This window comes from Rhyacophila brunnea, unplaced genomic scaffold (genome assembly GCF_057557595.1).
Source record: "Rhyacophila brunnea isolate RB1 unplaced genomic scaffold, BYU_Rbru_1.0 scaffold_4, whole genome shotgun sequence".
NCBI classification, from domain to species: domain Eukaryota; kingdom Metazoa; phylum Arthropoda; class Insecta; order Trichoptera; family Rhyacophilidae; genus Rhyacophila; species Rhyacophila brunnea.
In genome coordinates this window covers 15,067,638-15,088,686 of record NW_028233068.1, presented here as the reverse complement: position 1 = coordinate 15,088,686, position 21,049 = coordinate 15,067,638, and the positions used below count along the sequence as shown (strand labels likewise).

The following is a 21,049-nucleotide window of genomic DNA, read 5'->3' as shown; positions in this document are numbered from 1 at the left end:
CATAGATTGATTCGACTCATCTCTTTCCTCACAAGGCCGTCTATTTTTCCCCATCTACGCATACTTATATCCATTGTGGCTAATTAACCATGTTCAACTTGTGTTTAAATCTATAAGTTCTACTTATATTATACAGAATTACTCTGGTAAAGAAATCACAGACACTTCAGATGAAGAAACCTCTCTTGTAAAACTCAATAACGAACAAAAATATCAACGTGTCCATATTGACTATGGATCAGACCTTAAAAAGAGGCTGGATATATTTGAGAGGAATCTGATATTGATAAGTCTCTTCGAAGCCGTATGCGAGAAAGATGGCGTGTGGCGAAGAGAGAACAATGATGAATCGATGATGATGATGGAAAAAAATACCCACTATAATACAGAGTAATATTTTATTATACGTGGTTTCTAACATTTGCATAGAATTAAGTATATACATACATAGTTATGATTTCAATAACAATAAGTTACTGTGGCAAGATACGATGTGGGTTCGATAGATACACGCTGCCAACTTTAACTGTATCGATATGTGTGTGGTTTTCTAGTCTAATAAAAGAACTAGGTACGTACGTACTTACCTACTTTATGAACACAAAAACATTCTCTGTAAAAATCAATAATTTCGTTATTATTCTAACAAAGGTTAATGGACGCCAATTATTTTGTCAATTTCATGCATTTATTATTTTACTGAATTTATTAAAAAAAATGCTTGTAAAGCACAAAAGTAGAATACAGTGAGTTTTCAAATAACACAAAATATACCTAATAGTAAGTAAACTGAGATTGATTATCAACAAACCAATTAGCAATAATTGTTACTGATGTTTTGAACGAAAATCGATTTGGAATTTTACGCTAATCAATTTACCGTGACACACCGTTGGTGAGTCAGCTCACCTGCGACTTCACCTTACTCCAGTATAGTATAATTTTCTTAAATAATAAGTTAATAACAAAAAACAGTATCTACGTCTAAAATATAGTTCTAATAATAATTTTAATCCTTTCCATTACACGGAGTCATAGAGTTGTAATCAAGGAAGATATTGGGGGCTGGTACATATTATCTGGTCCCGTGACGTATGAACCAAACTTTACTTCTTGGCAGGAGCATAGAAAATAATATATGGACAGTTAAACCTTTTAGTTAGACAATGTCACAAAATTATTTGAAAAAAAAACTATGTAAAAACGACGTTAATAAATGATCCCTTCCAAATTAGCTATCCAACACGATAGAAGATGATATTATAAAAAAAATGTCAAAAAAATATTAATTTACGACGTACAACCACAAAACAGATATTTCTGGGTTCCCTGCGCACAGCCTTATAACTACGTTAGTATTTTATGAAACTATCAAATCCAGGTGTTATTAGCTAGAAGAAAAGCTCATACGAGACAAAGAACGTCAGAGATGAGTAAACACCGATAATCGTTGGGCCAAAACCGTCACCCTCCGGAGCGGCTGATAATAAAGTAAATTCGAGCATCATAATGGAAATCTCATGAGACATACGAATTACACAAAATGACTATCCAATTTTGCTTTTTGTACTCTCTTCCCAGTCTCGATGAAATAGACGTCAAATTACGTTGGAAATGAACCATGCTAACTATCTCATGCGCAAATTACATTTACAGATTATCATGCTGACCGTCTGGCTCGAGAGTCTGCCACGATCGCCCCCGAACGTAAAAAGTCATGTCAGAATTGGAACAATTCCTATCTTTGGGCACAATCGTGTCGAAAATTACCGAGAACGTACCAAAATATCCGAATTAACCTCGACCGTCCCGAGTGTGGCCGCACGTGGCGTGTCCTGTCTTGCGTTTGACGCAACAATACAAATTTAACGATTACATAATGAAGGATCTGACTTTATTCATTATTTTGACAATAATAATAATAATAGCAAATCGAGGGCTTAGTGTCAAACAACACTATCTACAAAAGTACAACTTTACAGGAGAGCCGAAAATCGTTATTTTAGATTCTTGTAACTCAACAAGGGAAACGTTTATTTAAAACCTAATGTTAATATTTTATAATTTATTGTGTATTGTACATTTATCTTCCTTATGATGATGTTAAAATTTATAGGGATAGTTTTAAAAAATATATGAAAACAAGGGTAACTTATGTAGTTAGCGTTAAACTTTACTGACGATTTAATAAGAAATTAGAAAAGAATGACATAACGTTGTTTGACTATGATGTAGCCGTAAATGTAAAATAACGTTATCTCAACAACAAAAAAACACTTTTTTGTAGATAACGTTGTCTGACTTTAAGCACTCGAAATATCCTAGTAGGTAAATACAATCAGCAACTCGTCACTTGTCAAAATATCATCTCCAACAGTAGTTGTTCATTGGCATTATTTAGTAACATAATATTAGTGTTGCCACCAAGCTGACCGATATATATATTTTGCTAATTGTTAACACTAGCAACTGAGCGTATACTATGAGCCAATCAAATCAAGCATCAGCACGATTGAGCTGAATCGCTCCGTGTAATTACTATTTAAAGTTTACGTGTATATTCTGTCTTATTGTCTTTGTTCCGGTGGCTCAATTATTTATCTGTGAGCTGCTGCATCACCCTGGCGGAGTCTTTGTAGTCTCGTGACTTTGCCGAACACATCATCGGTGAATTCATTTATCTGTAGCTGATGGTTCTTCCTCGTCCATAATGTTTTTATATTTGATTGATTGTGTACCTTACCTAAGACTACAGTAGCACCCTATCCCTACTACAATAATTATCATTAACTACGAGGGTGGGTCAATAATTCCTTAGAAAAAAGCATTAAAACAGTTTTTATTTTTGTATTTTTTTTTTATTTCTCAACACAATCTCCTTGGAGCTCAATACACTTGGTTAGACGTTTCTCAATTTTTTTAAACCGTCAGAAAAATAAGTTTTCGGAAGGTCCTCAAAATAAGCATTTGTCCGATCGATGACTTCTTCATTTGAAAAAAAACGTTGTCCACTTAGCCATTTTTTTAAGTTTGGGAAAAGGAAAAAGTCACTGGGGGCTAAATCTGGCGAATACGGTGGGTGGTCGACCAATTCGAACTTCAATTCTTCAATTTTAGCCATTGATCGTAAACATGTGTGAACACGGGCATTGTCCTGATGAAAGAGGATTTTTTTCCTGTTTAAATGAGGCCATTTTTCTTCAATTTTGTTTTTTAGCTGGTCCAATAAAGATGCATAATAATCCCCTGTTATTGTTTTTCCTTTTTCCAAATAGTCAACGAAAATAATTCCACGTGCATCCCAAAATACAGTAGCCATAACCTTACCAGCTGATTTTACGGTTTTCGCCTTCTTTGGACATGGTTCGCCTTTCGCAATCCACTGCTTTGACTGTTCTTTCGTCTCGGGAGTATAGTGGTGTATCCATGTTTCATCTACAGTCACAAAGCGACGAAAAAATTCATCCGGATTGCGTTGCATGAGCGACAACAGGGCTTTAGAGGCCACCACCCTATTGCGTTTATTGTCGACTGTGAGCAAACGCGGCACCCATCTTGCAGAAATTTTTTTCATGCCCAATTTGTCATGTAAAATAGAAATGACGCTACCTTTTGAGATCCCTGTAACCTCAATTATCTCACTCAACTTTAATCTTCGGTCACTTAACACCATATCGTGGATTTTATTGATCATTTCTGGTGTAGTCACCTCTACAGGACGTCCTGAGCGTGGTTCATCCTTTGTTGATGTACGACCACGTTTAAATTCATTTAACCAGTTATAAATAGTTGCAAGTGAAGGAGCAGATGTGCCGTGAACTAAATCCAACTCATTTTTTATTTCCTTTGCTGTTAACCCTTTTATATTAAAATGTTAAATAACAGCTCTAAACTCAATTTTCTCCATTTTTGTAAACAAGCAATTTTTTTTTTTAAATGTACGAGAAACACACAACAACCCGACCAATCTGATTGAAACTTCGCAGCATACTGAATCGGTAGTGCCGCTGCATGAAAACAAACCGCTTACAGTACTAGTCGCGCCACCTGTCGGCTTTTCTAAGGACTTATTGACCCACCCTCGTATCTTGGACAACACACTAATTTCTCAATACTATAATCACTCATAATTATTATGCTACTACCGCACTGTAAGCATATCATGTCAAAGTAGAGAGTATGATTTGTTTTCTTCCACGACCCGATTAAAATAAACTATTTCTCCAATTTTTCAAATTTAAAATTTGTGTTTAGCCAATATGTATGTTTAATGCGTATTTTCCGCTTTGCTATCTCTTACACATTTTCATATGTGTTTTCTCTCATGCGTTACAGATAATTGGTGACAAATATATAGGTATATTGCAGAGCGTTGGAGCGGAGCTCGGAACAGGAGCACGGAGCACTGGAACAATGGGATTTTACCCGGAGCACCGAAAATTTGTAGTGCTTCACTGCTCCCGATGTTTTTTTTTATTATTAAATTTTCGTCCTAAAATCCAATTAAAATAGTAAATTTTGACACTTTGCAACACTGGAATTATTTGAAATATGGCAACACTGCCGAGTGATTAATTACGTCACTTTTTGACAGAAGAGGCAAATAATGAGAGACGATTTGCTGCCGGAATTTTCTTTAATAAAGTTTATAACGAAACTGACGATTTTAGCACTACTTATTTTGTATTTTTTTAACATTTGTATAGATACATATAATGCTTATTAAGAGTTTTTACCCAGAGCGGAGCAGACCCTGGAGCGGAGCCGGAGCAAGTATTAGGTCCCGGAGCGGAGCTACTCAAAAAAGGGTCCGCTCCAACGCTCTGATATACAGGCGGACCTCGACTTACGAACGTTCGACTTTCGCACAATTCGCTATTTCGCACATTTCAAAAAAAATTGTTTTTTTAAAACGTCGCGCTAGCCGTGGGGTTAAGATATCCCCTTCTCGCTCGCTCACAGGCAAGTGCATTTCTTGCGTCACTTGCATCCTGCTCGCACCCGTCACTTTGCTTGTGAGCTAGCAAGGATAGGTTTAGTCTTGCGCAGGAGCGCGGGCGGGCGTGTGATGTTGTGCGTTTTGCTAATTTTCTTCATTTGAAATATTTCACCCTAAAAATTTATAAACATGAGTGAGAAACGGAAAAACTGCAGTGTTGATACGAACAAAAAGAAATCAAGGACTTATAAAATTCACATGACGTTCTGATTGCGGTGAATCTTTTGCTTCAATCGGACGTTCGTATGATACAAATAGGTCTACTACGATATGTTCAATTTTGAAAAATAAAAATAAAATTAAGGAATACGTTCAAAATTGTGGTATTATCTTAAAAGGTTGTTTCCAAAGGACACGGCATAGTTATGGATGAAATGGAAAAATATTTTTCATCATGGATCGACGACCAACATCAAAAAGATGTCCCTCTGAATAATTAAATTATTCAAGCGAAGGCTCTTAGTTTCTACAAAGATTGGAAAGCTAGAAAAAGAAGATTCTAACACGATTTTTCAAGCAAGTAACGGTTGGTTTATATTAAATTCACTGGAAAATCAGCTGATGCGGATAAAGATGCTGCAAAAGAATTTATTTCCTCATTATCCAAAATTATTGAAGATGGAGAATATTCCTCTAGCCAAATATTTAATGTAGATGACACAGGTTTATTTTGGAAAAAATGCCTAGTCGTACATTCTTATCTAAGAAAAAATCAGTTGCCCCTGGGCATAAACCTTCTAAAAACCGATTGACATTGCTTCTTGGTGGAAACTTGGCTGGTGATTTAAAATTGATGCCAATGTTAATTTATCAACCAGAAAATCTCCGAGCATTGAAAGGGAAGGATAAAGAATTGCTTCCAGTAATCAAATAAAAAAGCCTGGGTTTACTGCGTTAATATTAAAAGATTGGTTCACTTTACATTTCGTGCCAGCAGTTAAGCAATATTGTAAAGTTAATGATTTACCATTTAAAATATTTTATTTAAAATAAGAAAAAGAAGAGTGGCAAAGAGTTAACTCTTGATAACTTTTTAAGGGAATCACCCGCAAACCCCACTTAAACATGTCTCTTAAACATCTTATATTTACTTGATAAATAAATATTTCAAAATACCCACAATTTATTTTTTTTTACTTCCCTCTACTTTCGAACATTCAACATTCGCACACCTTTTCAGGAACCAATTATGTGCGAAAGTCGAGGTCCTCCTGTATTGTAATAATGCTATACGTAGTCAACGATTTTTCTGTGTATAGAAAAATAGGTATATATAGATAGATAATTATGAAAATTGACAGCGATTGGTACCCTCTGTTTGTTAGGCCATTGTTAAGCACACTACCAAGAAATTAAATTAAATGAAAATCCAACGCGGAAAAATAAGGAGAAAACTCCCAAGAAGTGAGCAATGTCCACAGTGAGTTAGTACCGCAGGGGAGTATGAGTAGAACACGACAAGATGCGTAATAAGAGGTCGGGGGTAGAACGAGAAGGCGCCACTGGGACGCGACGTCCCCTGCCCCGCTACGGGACGCCTACCCCAACGACGCCCAACTTGCCACTTCACCCCAGTTACACCAAGTACCTACATGACCTTCCATTCAGAACTCATGGCGTTATTATTATGTACATACAGTATGTATCAAATAAATTAACGAATGTGCATATTTATCAGTTTGTTGTGAAAGAAAATTAAATCTTGATTATCATTGCGGATGATTGTCAATGAAATATTGTATTTGACGAAATTTATTTAGGAATTGACTGATTTTAAATTTATCCAACAATGACAATTAAATTAGGAATCTAACATAGTAACATAATATATGAGTTCAAATTGCAGGCGGGTTATTAATTAAGTCTACATCAGAATCACCGTATCTCAAGTAAGATTTTTTCTGAAAATGAGTTTCAAGCACTTACAAATTTTTGAACTACATTATTATAATTTATAATATTATTCAGAGACAATTTACCTGTGGAATCTATAAATGTTAGAAACCAGGAATTTCCAACACCACAAAGCCATTGGCCTTAATGGGGGGGGGAAATCTTATATTGCGTATACATACCCGATAGTGTTCTTTTTTTACTGACACACCGGCGGCGCTCAGGTACAAAGGCAATCATAACATTGATTAAATTAAAAAATTAAAAAATTAAAAATTAAAGGTGTATAATAGGTGTGTCTTAGGTACCTACATGGCAGAATTTTATTTTCAACAATATAGAATTACACTCTCCACATAGTTTCATTAAAATTTTATTTGGACTCAAACAGGTTGTCGAATTACTTCGGGCAGTAGCAACTTACAACAAACAAGTACCTATTAACGCATGCACCTTATTATGCAAGGAAACATTTCCGGTAACTGAGGCTTGGCCATAAAAACGTCTGGGCTAAAAAATCTGTCTGTTTTGAAATCAGCACTCCATTCATGTTCACGAGCAGCGGCAGAATTTGAAACGATTGCCAAAATCATCGCCGATGCCGATGCCGATGCCAATGGCCAGAACGAAGCGTATGGTACAACATGAAAAAAGGTGGCAAGAAAATAACAAGAGTGGATACACGATAATATTATAGATGTCGTCCAACAGCACAGCGGGCATATTATCAATCGGCGAGGGGATAATCGCATGATCATCAAACGGCATCCAAGAGGCACAGCATTGCCGCATAGCCCATCCTAAGGCATAAAGCCCACCAAAAAAGCGCTCGACGCGCTCACTACTGAGTAGGCCCCCTCCCACTCGCGCATTACCCTTCACCTGTGTTATAAGGGGCTCAAGCAGCACAAAATAATTATTATTATCAGCGTCTCTCATAACAGTCATAACAAAGCAATAAAAATTTGGGATAATAAGGATTTAAAATCGGACACGCAATAAAATTAAACAATGAGTTCTCTGTTATTAAATAATGGCTTCTCGCCCGTCGATCGACGACGCTTCCAGAGCGTGATTTTGCTCGCCGCGTTCGATGAATGGACTGCATTGTATTTTCGTTCATACGTATCGCCGAGAAGCCAAAAAACGATGACTCATGGGGCGGGCGCGCATAATGCGTCGTCAAATCCAGTGGGCGCTGGCGTATTTGATTACGTTGTATTTTCGTTGATTTACGCGCCACTTGTGAAATTTTGCGCGAGAGCCACACTTGCTGCGTTAAGTGGGTTTTACGCCTAAGGACTCATTCACATAGCACTGCAGTTGCAGCCCGTCAACGCAGGTCTTACTTGATTCCAAATGCATCCTATTAGAATCTCGTTTGATAAAAAAAGATTCAAATATGATGATGCATTAGGAATCATGTCAGACCTGCGTCTACGCGCTAAAACTGCAGTACCAGGGAACTTAGAAATAATGGGAACTGAAATACACAACGGGTAAGGCGATAGCAGGTAACCGACTCGAGTAAGGATGAATCCGGGTTAAACTTACACACGTGTCCAGAATACGTTTAACGTCGAATACTAAAAACTGCTCTCGGTTTATGCATTTACGCTCATTTAATGTTGTTTTACACACACTATTGCACGTGCATAATGCGTGCTTCATTTTCGTAGGACACTCACACATTCAAAAGCCTGCTTCACCATGCGGCGTATTGAATATAGCCTATTGGTATTCTATTTATTATCTGTTCTGTGTGCAGTACCATGTGTCCAAGTCCTTTTTCACAGGAGTGATAAATTTTGAGTTCGGCGACAATATTATATTGTGTTAGTGAAATGTAAAAAAAGCGTGGAGCTAGAAGCATCCATCTATTAGTAGCTCGACGTAAGTTCGTGCTGGCGACTATGATGGAATGGAATACCTCATATTAAGTACCTATAGTACATAACACGAATTAATTATATAATGTGAGAACGATATAATATAATATATAGAATATAAGAATACACAAGAAGTATTAATCATTAAGGGTTATTTAGATATATACCACACATCACACAAAAATATGATGTTTTCATTCCACTCATGGTAAGCACTTAGAGCTTTCTACGCAAGGACACTGAAATTAGTCATACAAACCAAGAGCTTTCATTTACGAGCTTAACAGTTAATTAATTTTCAAAGAATTACTAAGCATAAATTATTTAAAAAAAATGTGTAATTTCAATTACGACCTGAATAATTACCCATTCAATTTGCAAACGCAAATATACATTAAAAATATTTAACGAGTGGATAATTTGCTTTTTATTAGCCATGAAATTTGATGTTAGACAAAATGCGGTTTGAAATAATTATTAATGAGTACAAAACCTTAGTCATTTCCAAGATGTTGCATAAATACGAGATTGAGATATCTGAAGTGTATGTCTCAAAAACGTTGAAGGGAATAATAGGGAATGAATGATAAATGAGATTTGCTATGGAAATCAACATGAAAACGTCAGAATGACATTCTCAGCTTTTCGATGAAAATTAGCGACAGAGCCGAACTTACATATTTACAGATGTCAATTTATCGACACTTTTAATACTGACATAAGCTTTAACGTACTAGTTACTGTTTTATTTGACACAAAAAATATAAATGTCACGTGGTTGCCAAATGCATGTTCAAAAAAATCCTTATGAGGCCCGAAACATAAAACACAATATTCCAAACTCTAAAAAAACAGTCATCACATGTGTACCTACATGTATATCTGAGGAAATTGTGGAAAATGATAGATATCATTCCTGCAAATGAATTTCTTCAAACTTGTTTTGGCGCCGAAAAACATTTAAAAATAATGTTACCCGAACATGAGAGTAAGCTTTCGGTAGATACTGATCGATTCTGTACAATCCACTCTACAGCTGGTAGACATGATAACCATGTTGTCACATGACGCACGTGTTTGTGCTCAATATCGACGAATTCACATAATTCATGGGTATGGGGGCACGATGAGTTGTGTGCGATAAATACTTTTTAAAAGTAGGATGTTATTTAACGGTGACTTTTCGCTATAATTCAGGGACATTTTCCATCCCGGATATGATCCAAACCAGATCCTTCACTTGTAATGATTTTGTAAACGCAATTTATAGTCTTGGCGACCGTAGTAGGTACGTCATATAATGTACGACTATGATTTTAATGTGTTTACATAATCTATAATGTTTAGGTACACTTTTTTAAGACTTTGTACTACATAATGTAAATATAAAAAAACAATGAACATGATGTTCAATTCCAGTAATTATAATACCTACCAAAGCATTAAGCATGAGCATATTTAAAACATTGGAATAGTATAATATGTAATTCACATTGCATAACACTCCCGTTACTGTAATGTCACCTTAGGTTACCAAGCCCATTGAACTGCAAATATTTCAGTTAATATACAATTTGTTATCTTAATGTTTTAGATATTTCTAGAACAATCAATATTACATCTAATTGACATCTTATTATACTCAAAATCGATAACATTTTCCTGTAAATACATCTTAATTGACAGATATCCGTCAGATTTCATTTGCCTGTCATAAATTTTAAATGCACATTGCAAACAGCGTCGCATCCAATTCCAAACAAAGGAGATAGGTAGATCTAAAAGTGTAGGCGAAAAAGAGAGACGCCCAATTGTGAGAAAGAGATATCAAGTAAGCGGTCCGATCAAGATAGTATTCTGAACGGCCTCCTTATAAACTTGTAAGAATGTACAGAAATACTCATATGGTTGTAATTAAGTTTTGATGCCTCTTCGATGATTTTATAGATAAAACAAATAGTAAATAATGATATTAAAACATATTAGACTTATTTATGTTGCCAAAATAAGCATTTCTTTTTTACCTACAGTAATAGGATTGTCGATCTCGTACCTACGGCAGCCGAAAGTAACACCACCGGAACGAACGGAATTTATTAGAATCGTAAAGGGAAGGTTAAACGGTCGAACTGACAGAAATGTACGACGATCGTAATAACTGACTCACCACTTTGTAGGCGCTGATGTTGGGGAGCACTCTCTTCTGCGGCGCCTCTTTCTTCACGAACATCCGCTCCTGTATGATGTCGGAGATGTACTTAGCGCCGGCCTGGATGAGTGCGTCTCCACCCTGCCTCATGACGCTGTTCAGCATCCCGCCGAAGTCGAACCCTCCCCCGCCCCCGCCGCCGTTGTGCTGCTGCTGCTGCGCCATCGCGGCGGATTATTCGACACTCCCGCGCGAGAGGAGCGCGCGTCACGACAGTTTGACAAGCGATGACACTTTATTTAAATGTATATTATAAGGCTGCCGGTGTGAAATAATATGATTATTGAAAGAAACATTGAAAATCGGTTCTGATTGAATACGCGAATCGAGGATGGGTGGTAATCGATGCATTAGCACTAGATACTAAGTATAATATATTAGTTGGTTTTTTATGGAATAGCCATAAAACAACCAAATGCCTGGTATCGTTACGGCCTTAGACTATAGATACAGTTACGGCTCAAATGACGACAATCCCAACCAGTAATCGGGATTGTGTAGTTAGTATGTATACGTTTAATCTTAAATCAATCCCAAGTTGGTACTCTATTCATGACGGATATCAACTTGACTCGTAGGGCATAAACCAGTGGTGCAAAACCTTTTTACCAGTGGACATCATTTAACAACTTTAAAATTATTTGCGGGCGGCAAATGGTACAAGGATCGCCGATAAAAATATACCTATATTCTTACCAGACTCCAGATAGCTATAGTATTATTAGTTTCCTTTACCACTTTAATAAAAAAAACAATAAAACTACACTACTTAATACGTGGTTAAAGTCGCATTGTATTCATAATAATTTGGAGGCCAAAATACATAGCTTTTGGAACACGTTAGGAAACATATTCGCATATGTATGACATTTACTTACACGTTGGTCACCAATAAATGGCATGGGGCCTTATCCCGGGTCCACACTGGCAACATGTCGCCGGCAACCTCATTAAATTTTACGATAATTATCATAATTGCTTATGAAATTGTACGATAATTATCATACTTATCGTAAAATTTAACGAGGTTGCCGGCGACATGTTGCCAGTGTGGACCCGGCATTAGAACCGCTGGCTGTGCACCACTGGCATACATAAACTATAGTCTCAACTCTTATTCATTGTGCATGTGATGACATTATATTCTTCTTTTCACATACGTACGTTTGAGTAATTTTTTAATTATTCAATTACTTAAGTTAATCAAAACACGCGCAGTTATTAGACCGCCCTTGAAATCTGCTGACTGTGCCCGCTCCGTGGCCGGCTGGAACAAACGTCAAAGCAAACCAAGAACGAGTAGAAACAACGAAAATCGTTTCAATGTTTCGAGTTAGGTTAGGTTAGGTTAAACAGGGCGTTTATTTCATTATACATAATGTATTCTAGGATTAAAATAACTACAATGCCTGCAATTATTGTGAAAAGGCATGTCTGGGAATTTTTAAACACGTCAGCTCCACGCTTACCCCAATTATTGTAGAAAATTGTGTTGACGACTGGCAAACTTAATATAATTAGATTATGCAGAAGTACGATTCAGCAGCACACCAGCTGACGACTCACGACTCACGACACAACTGTGGCAAAACGGTGCTATTAATCAAAGAATCGTTAAGCAATAACTTATTACTAATAAATTAGGTATTCAATATATCACCATGTTTCAAAGAATGGCCAATGTGCCATAATATTATTTCAATATGTATAATATATTTATTGTAAATACGTGGCAGTTGACCATAAGTTATTCTATAAATATCTCTATTTATAGTAAATATTATAATTCTATAAATATCGATGACTAAATGTTGATTGACATACCTTGGGTACTAACTACCTACCTACTGAGTTTCTAATATTGCTTTCTTGATAGTTGATATCATTAATAATGCATCCACGACAATAAGTTAACTTTAAACTGCAAGCAGAGTATTTCAATCATTAGTCAAGAACAGGTTATTTAATAAACATAAGAATTCAGTTTATTTTATTCTTCAGTGCTTGACATTTAATTCCGGAAACATAAACTGAATAAATAAACTAAACTATACTAAACTTAACAAAAAATTAAGTACATTATACCTAGTTATTAGTACGATTGCGATATAGGTACATAAAATGGCGACGCCTGATCGAGTGTGTGCCAGTTCAGTTTAACATAAAGCTACATTTTTTACTATTTCCATTATTAATATTTATTAAATGATTCTATAAAACTGTAATCATAATACATTCCGTGCATAATTTTATAATAAGTTGGTAATATCAACACTCGACATATTATATATTATTATGTAACTTTCCTCACATTGCGGTTAATCTGTGTACCGATGTTATCAGAATAAACCGCGACATAATTCAGATTAGTGTGCGAAAAAAGTTGCAACAGGAAACAGTCCGTTGCATTTTCATAAACATCATATTATTATTGTCGACTTATAACCGAGTTGATTAGCGCAAAAAATCATAGATACCTATAAATAACCAAAAACGAAAAATTGATTATCTATTATAATACTTAAGTAATGTTTGAGAATCGTCCGTAAATGTGATACGGGGCATGCACGGTTTGATCAAATTAATAACACCGTACAATTAAGAAATTAAAGTACTACGTAAAAAAATAAAAATCGTGTTTTAAAAGTTGTAAACGTTACGCTGATATTATGTAAAGTAAACAAAAAGCGTATCTATAATCTGTTTAAACTTTTTTAAACCTGATTTCAGTTCATTCATTGATTCGTGATTTCAGAAATGCTTTTATTCTGACAACCGGTCTGTACTTTTCTTAAATGTTGACTCGGTTTGTTTATCTCTCCCCATAGTTTTCATGGCAAGGTTTGATATAAACGTAAACAAGATAATGACAGAAGATTATTTGCTAAGTACCACACCGGTCAATACTAGATATGTTGTAGGTAGTAGCAAACCGCCATCTTGCTTTAGTCGAATACGGTGTGGAATCACGGGAGAGAAGGAGTTGTGGCCACTGAACACTGTTATTGTAAAACTGATTTATTGATGCAGTAGCAATTACAAATTTGGTTTACGATACAATTAGTCGAAACAATGTAATATTTTTCTTATATACAACGCGTGTACGGGAGAGGAGCATCGATTATGAACTTCTTAATCTTGGGGTACGAAGCCAACTACTTACTAAATCTGAGAAACACTGTTCAAATGAGGGAAGTAAAGTATATGTATCTTTCCGGGGTATGTATCGTAAACCCAAATTATGTGGCAAATCGGCTTCACGAGCAACAGGGAGTCATGGAATGCGTACATATGGGTGCCGTCAATATAAGGGGGTGTCAGTGTACAGTTATTTTTACGAGGATACAGAATGAGATTTCAATAAGGATGATGGCTCCAATTATGAAGGACGAATATAATAATAAATACTATTATTTAACTGACATTGAAGATATCGTATAAATAAGGCTCCACAAACTTGACATGGTTTGCATTCTGCGAGCGAATCCTGAACTGACAGCACTGGAAGGATTATTCAAATCACAACAATGTAGACAACAAAGCTGACAGGACCAAAACCATCTCGTAAATCATGACGTTATCTTTAAATGAAACATGATAATTAAATGCTAGTCTATTTGAAATCCATACGTAATCGCCTGTAGTGGAATAGTGAACAGAACACCCGTCTCTAAATACGTGGATCACAGGTTCGAATACAACGAGTGGCTACCACATTTTTGTGTAGCAGCAGCGTCACAAAAATAATATTTTAAGATAACCTTCACTATCTGGTACCCATATTCTTCAGCGTGTGAATGAAGATGCTAAGTACATAATTCGACTAAGATATTTTTTTATACAGTTTTCTACTTCCGACCGGAATGTGCGTGCGGCCAAAACGAAAACTCGAAAAGCGGGAAAATAAACGCGTAGGCTTTTCAATTCATCATAAATAAAAAAATACATGAAAGAGAAAATCCAACCATGTGCTAGGAAGGAAGCAATGGCGTCCGTCTACCACAAAGAAACAAGAGTGTTTGCCAAACTTGAAAACCGAAAGAATTTGGTGAAAAACACAAATAGATGGATGACACGACAGTGATGAAATACACATGATGTGTTTATAGTATAAGTTACACATGGATGGTTACTAGACATTTTTTTTGATATGACTCAGAATCTACTGTATGCGTACACTGCTTACAATGAATGGATCATACGACTGTCGCATAGCCCTAGTCAAATAATTAGTCCTGTCTACATTAGTGCATTTTTTCGTTCGTTAGTTAGATGAACGCATCGCAAGTGCACGGGTAGGCATGCTCATTAATTAATGCCTCAAACGGGTTTCATAATGGCCGTTTTTCATGATGAAAGTGCTAGCTCAGATAGCTCCCGCTAACGATGAATTTCTGATCAACATCACATCAGCGTTTCCAACCGAATAATTCCTCAAAAAAAAAATATCAAATTATACACAGGTAGTACCTACATATTTTGAAAACATCTCATGCAATATCGACAAGAAAAAATCATTTTAGAAAAAATACGACACCCAGCGGGACATTATAACGCAATTTCATAAGCACTTCAGGTAACAACCACTAGTTAAAATCGTCATAATTAAATAGGATACCCGTAGCTTAATTGGTAAAAGCACACTGCCGCAAATCCAGCGGTTACAGATTTATGTCCCGTCGGGTGTCGTATTTTTTTCTAAAAAGATTTTTTCAAGTGGGTAGGTATATTATATGCATGAAATGTTTTCAAATTATGTATGTTCAATGTATATAATTGTACAGTCTCAAATCTCGTGTCTTATTCGTTGAATAAAAGAAAAAGCTTAGTAAATTATACTAAATTTTTACGACAAATAGAACTCTGAAGGACGGTTGTGCAGTCGGCCATGGACCCGAATGGTTTGTAACGCCAGATTAAGTGCTTACCTAAATATAATATATTATGTTGTACACATGTACCTAATACAAAATAGCTGTCTGTTCTGTTGTGTGGTTGTAAACAATAAGTAAAATAGTTATTTCTATTATTTCTGAGTTCCCTGTTCATACCCATATGAATAAGATAACTATTATAATATTAAACAAAATCTGTGGTTCCGGGGTTCTTATGTCACGTTTTGACGACAACGAGATTTTAATTCTACTGCATAATCCATAATATAAAAGATTTTACTTATTTGTTTTTTGTGCACAATCGATTTTGTCAAAAGCAATACAGCAAACAAAAACGATATCGTGATACATACATAATAATTTATGTTTAAAACGTAACATGTATTTAATTTTGAATATAAGTACATACCTACGTAATTACATTTGACAACGGTTCGCAAAAAAGTTTGTGGCAGATTTCAAAGTTCTGTAGCTATGAAGTTCATTGATCACTATATTTACTTGGTATTAAAAGTTTTAAATTAAGCATTTAAATTTACTTAAAATAAATTTCTCCGAAATTTTATTGCATGAATAATACTTAATTATTATAGAAACTGTGACATATTTCAAGAACGATTATCTCAGCAGCAAAAAACTGACATAGAATTTCCTTGGAACCACAGAAATGACACATGTAAGGAAGTACCTACATAGAATTGTTACCCATAATTATTGTTATTAGAGCCATTACGAAAAATTTAATGAAGGGCGCGAGGTTGATAATGGTTTAATGTGCCCGAGACAAAAAAAAACTATTAAGGTGACGCATCAGTGAAACGCCAAATAATTTTCAACTGTACGCGCGACGAAATTTTGTACTCGCTTCGCATTCATTGAGAGAACTCGAGTCAGACACACGTCACTTTGCTGCGTGATGGCGACGGGCCGATTAATTCTAAAATCGTGTAAAGATGACTAAAAACTTTACCCATTTACTTTAAAAAGAAAACATGTCAATGAATATATTATTATTGTTACTAATAGAATAATAAACAGAACATAAAATGGACGTATGTTGGATTTATATGAGAAATAATATTTCGTTTGACAGGCGTCATTTTCACCCGCGACCCGCAATCCGCACATCGCCTAGCTACGATCTTTTTAGACCGTGCCTCAACTAATGCATGGCCTTAAGTATGCGGGGAGAGATCTGCCGTTTATGAAGAAGCATTTCTCTTTTGTCAAATTAAAACGACGGACCGGTAGTTAACAAAGTTTATAGTCACACCACTGATGTCACATAGACGTCGATCGCTCAACCGCGAAGCGTGTGGGAAATAAGCTTCAGGTAAAAAAATTATAAAATATTTAAAATCACAGTTTTCTTTGCTACAGTAACAAAATAATATAAAGGAAGGTCAGGCTGAGTCATCTAAGAAACTGAGCATCGAATACACTCTTCGACTGCACGAATTTTAGGTTTCCGTGTCAAGGTAAAGCGCCAGTTATGGTCATAATTTTTTGGAAAGGAACCAGTTGGATTGACGCCATTTTATATAAACAATAAAAACAATGTGTTTCACGTTTAGTAAAGGTGATCGTTTTAGGGGTTTTAATAATATAATAAGATACTTGATGTCTTGATGATACCTAAAGTATGTAATGGAATGCGCGTTCGAATACCGGATCTGCCAAATTTAAGGGTCGTAACTAAGTTTCTCAAGTAGCTAACATCAATTAAATTTGGTCCTCCTAAAATATTGTAACCCCCGTTTCACACAGCGAATTATTTATAATTATTATACGCGTCTGCGAACAATAATTATTGTGTCGCAACTTTGTATCACGCGAAAATATTCGCTGCGTGTGAAACTGGGATTAATAAATCTCTTCGAAAGGCGGCTAAGATTCACATTGGATCGGACTACAAAACCAAAGAAAAAAAACATAATGCCATTCAGTATAGTAGTACTATCTTTATCATTTATGTTTGCTGTAAAACGAGTTTTCTTTACAATAAACAGAAAAACACCAACAGTATCCACTAATTCCGCCAAGAAAATATGGTCACCGTATTTATAAACCATGCGATTCCTCAATACTTTAGAGTTGAAGAAAAACAAGTATTTTTGTGAAGTCATATGAAAGTAATAGTGAAATCTTGATATTCCAACATTTTCAATCCAGGAATTTCTGAATAAAAAACCGAGCGGGATTGCAAACTTTAGTAGGTAGATACCTATATAATAATAATTATTGTATTGCAAATTCAATTCACATCTTCTCAGTTTCCATATTATTACACACCTACACGTTAGTCATTATTTGGTGAAATTCATTCAATCGCTTAATCGAAAAATTTAAACACCTACACATTCGCAAAAAATAGATTGTACCCTATATATATGTCTATAGTCTAAGATTGTACCAGATAAAATATTATACGATCGATATTATTTTAATTTAATCGAAAGGGAGTACACTTTTTTAATTATCTACTTCATCAGTTTACATAATATACTCTAGGAGTAAAATTATGTGGAACAGTCATTTTTGCCACAACCTGAATGGAAAATGAAACGAATGATACAGTGTTGCCAACAAAAATTTTCAAAATTCAGTAGATTTTTTGATTTTTTCTTCAAAATATCAGTAGATTGACAAAAATGTATGAAATTCAACGACTGTGTTTGGCGAAAGCGTGCATATTGACCAGCGCTCGAAATGGAATATTTTACGAACCGGAGCGCTCAATAATTTATGAAAATGTTAACATAGTTATCTAATTGCTTGTGTATTTTTTATAAGTGTGTTATGCCGTGTCCACATTGGCAACAAGTTGCTGGCAACCTCATTAAATTTCGAAAAAAAAAATATATGTTGGTCAAAGAAATTTAGATAAGTATCGTGAAATTTAATGAGGTTACCAGTGTGGACAAAACTTTTAGATTTTTACGTTAATTGGCAAATCTAGCTCACTGACAAATTAATATGTCCACGAGACGGAGCGATAATTTTGGTGATTTTACGAACCGGAACGGCGCTCCGGTGCGTTCCGGTCCATTTCGAGCCCTGATATTGACATAATCTCACAAGTGTCTTTTAAAAAATCATGTAAAAAGTGACTATTATTCATCACAAATATCATAATCTCTTCTTTTCCTGACAAAAATTTCAGTAGATCTACTGAAATTTCAGTAGACATGGCAATACTGGCATGATACGACTTCTTGTAGGCAACCAATAAACACGAAAATGACTATGAAGATGCCGCCGCGCCGTGTGTGTTCAAGGCCTTTCATACCACCAGGTGAGGCATATAAATACCCATTCCGATTTCCGCCAAAAGATTTACAACGAAATTGTGTATAATTATAATTTTATTGGCACGACTCGTTAAATCGATACTCGTTTGAGATATGCGAAACAAAAATATTCATAGACAACCGAAATGAACAAGTTAAAAAACAAACCATTATATTTATTCATTCATATATTTTAGCACCGGTTCACAGTTCAATTATATAACCTTTCCCATTCTGTGATGTCAAGTTATGTTACACAATTAATTAGGAGTACCTATAACTTTTTTTTTTAAAATTACACCACACTAAACTGAACTTGATTTTAATTGTTTTATTTTAACAATTCAACCCCCATCCTCTGCAATACCCATATTTTTTACTATTACTCATCTAGATACGTATGCACTATAAAAAATATCGAACCAGAGTAACCAACAGACTGATGATAAGCGACGACATTCTACCTTCCGGCAAATTCTATATGTAGGTATTCACAATCTGTTTTCACGGTCATTTGGTAGGTGAATAATCATCGGGTGAGATCAGATTTAATGACAGGCTTGTATACTTAGTCAGAAGGTAGGTTGGTATAACATAGCCGTAAAAATGGCAATAAGTACAATTTATGTATATTATAAATGATATTATCAACTATAATAATATTATCCAATGGTGTCACTCAGCCGGTTCGCGCGAACCGATTGATAGGCAAGAAATCATTTGACAGTGTTATTTTGTGACTGCACTATAAATGACAACAAATTACAAATGGACTTACTAGCGGATGCAGCAGAATAATATCATCATATTAAACGAACCTGCTCATATACATCTATGCCTGCTCATACAAATTTCATAATTTTGTAAACATATTATATACCTACACAGGTTGAAAAGTGGCTAACTACATTGCAATAATAATTATCGTTCTCCTATTTTGCTAGACATTGTAGGTATGTGATTGAAAAATGAATTCCAACTTTACTGCAATATTGGTCATGCACTCATGCATCATATCATATTAAAAATTTGCGCCTGTGTCTTTGACCTATTCTACTAATATATCTGTTTTAATATAGATATTTTGTGTGCAACGCTAAATCATATTAGAATATCAATGCAATTATCGTGAAATTTAATGAGGTTGCCAGTGTGGACACGGCATTTATAATACAACCGGGGATAAACTGCCGATTTAAAGATTTGAAATCATAATCTGAATCAATCTACGAACCGTTTTTTATACAATTCGAATGACACCACTATTATAAGATTATAGTGATAATACTGATAATAATATGAGTGGCTATCAATCAGATATTTTGCAAATAATTTAATAAGTAAAATATTTTGTTAACATATTCGGCACAAAAATAAAAATAGTCGGCTTGAATAGTTTTTTTATGCATATGCGATATTGATCATTTTACTTTTAAAGATACTAAAAATATTATTTTGTTGTTGACGACATCGACTCACTTTTATTTGGTCTCGAATTCTGATTGACAAAAAAATTTTGACAGCTGTTCCCGAAAAGTAAACTTTTCAATGGTACTTTAATCACTACAGTAAGATTTCAACACGTTGCCCATTTTCATAAAACGATTTTCACGGTCTCCAGTAAAGTAAAGTAATCCGCTGAATATTATTTCAGCTCAGCACAGGTCAACTCGGACCGTGGTAATGTGAAAATAATAAAACATCACGGGATTTATGTAATGTGTTAATTTTAACCCAAACTTCGCGATTTTGTAGTAACGCATCGGCCCCGTGCTAATAATATAGAGGCGCTAATAGGGTACGAAAACAGCAAAACAATTTTAAGTTATGATGCCATAACATACAAAAATAATGATTAGAATCAACGGTATTTC

General features: G+C 35.2%; 1 protein-coding gene across 7 annotated transcripts in view; it reads right to left on the bottom strand.

Annotated features, from left to right (window-relative positions):
* CalpA (calpain A) overlaps window positions 1–21,049 on the bottom strand; it is an 87,254-nt gene that overhangs the window by 58,710 nt on the left and 7,495 nt on the right. For 4 of the 7 annotated variants that reach the window (XM_085954747.1, XM_085954744.1, XM_085954749.1 and 1 more), the window contains exon 2: window positions 10,949–11,248. The exons of the other annotated variants lie outside the window; for them this stretch is intronic. In XM_085954747.1, coding sequence (XP_085810873.1) covers window positions 10,949–11,155 — 207 coding nt within the window. In that variant the 5' untranslated portion in view covers window positions 11,156–11,248. The remainder of the gene's footprint in view (window positions 1–10,948; window positions 11,249–21,049) is intronic. 7 annotated transcript variants of the gene reach the window in all.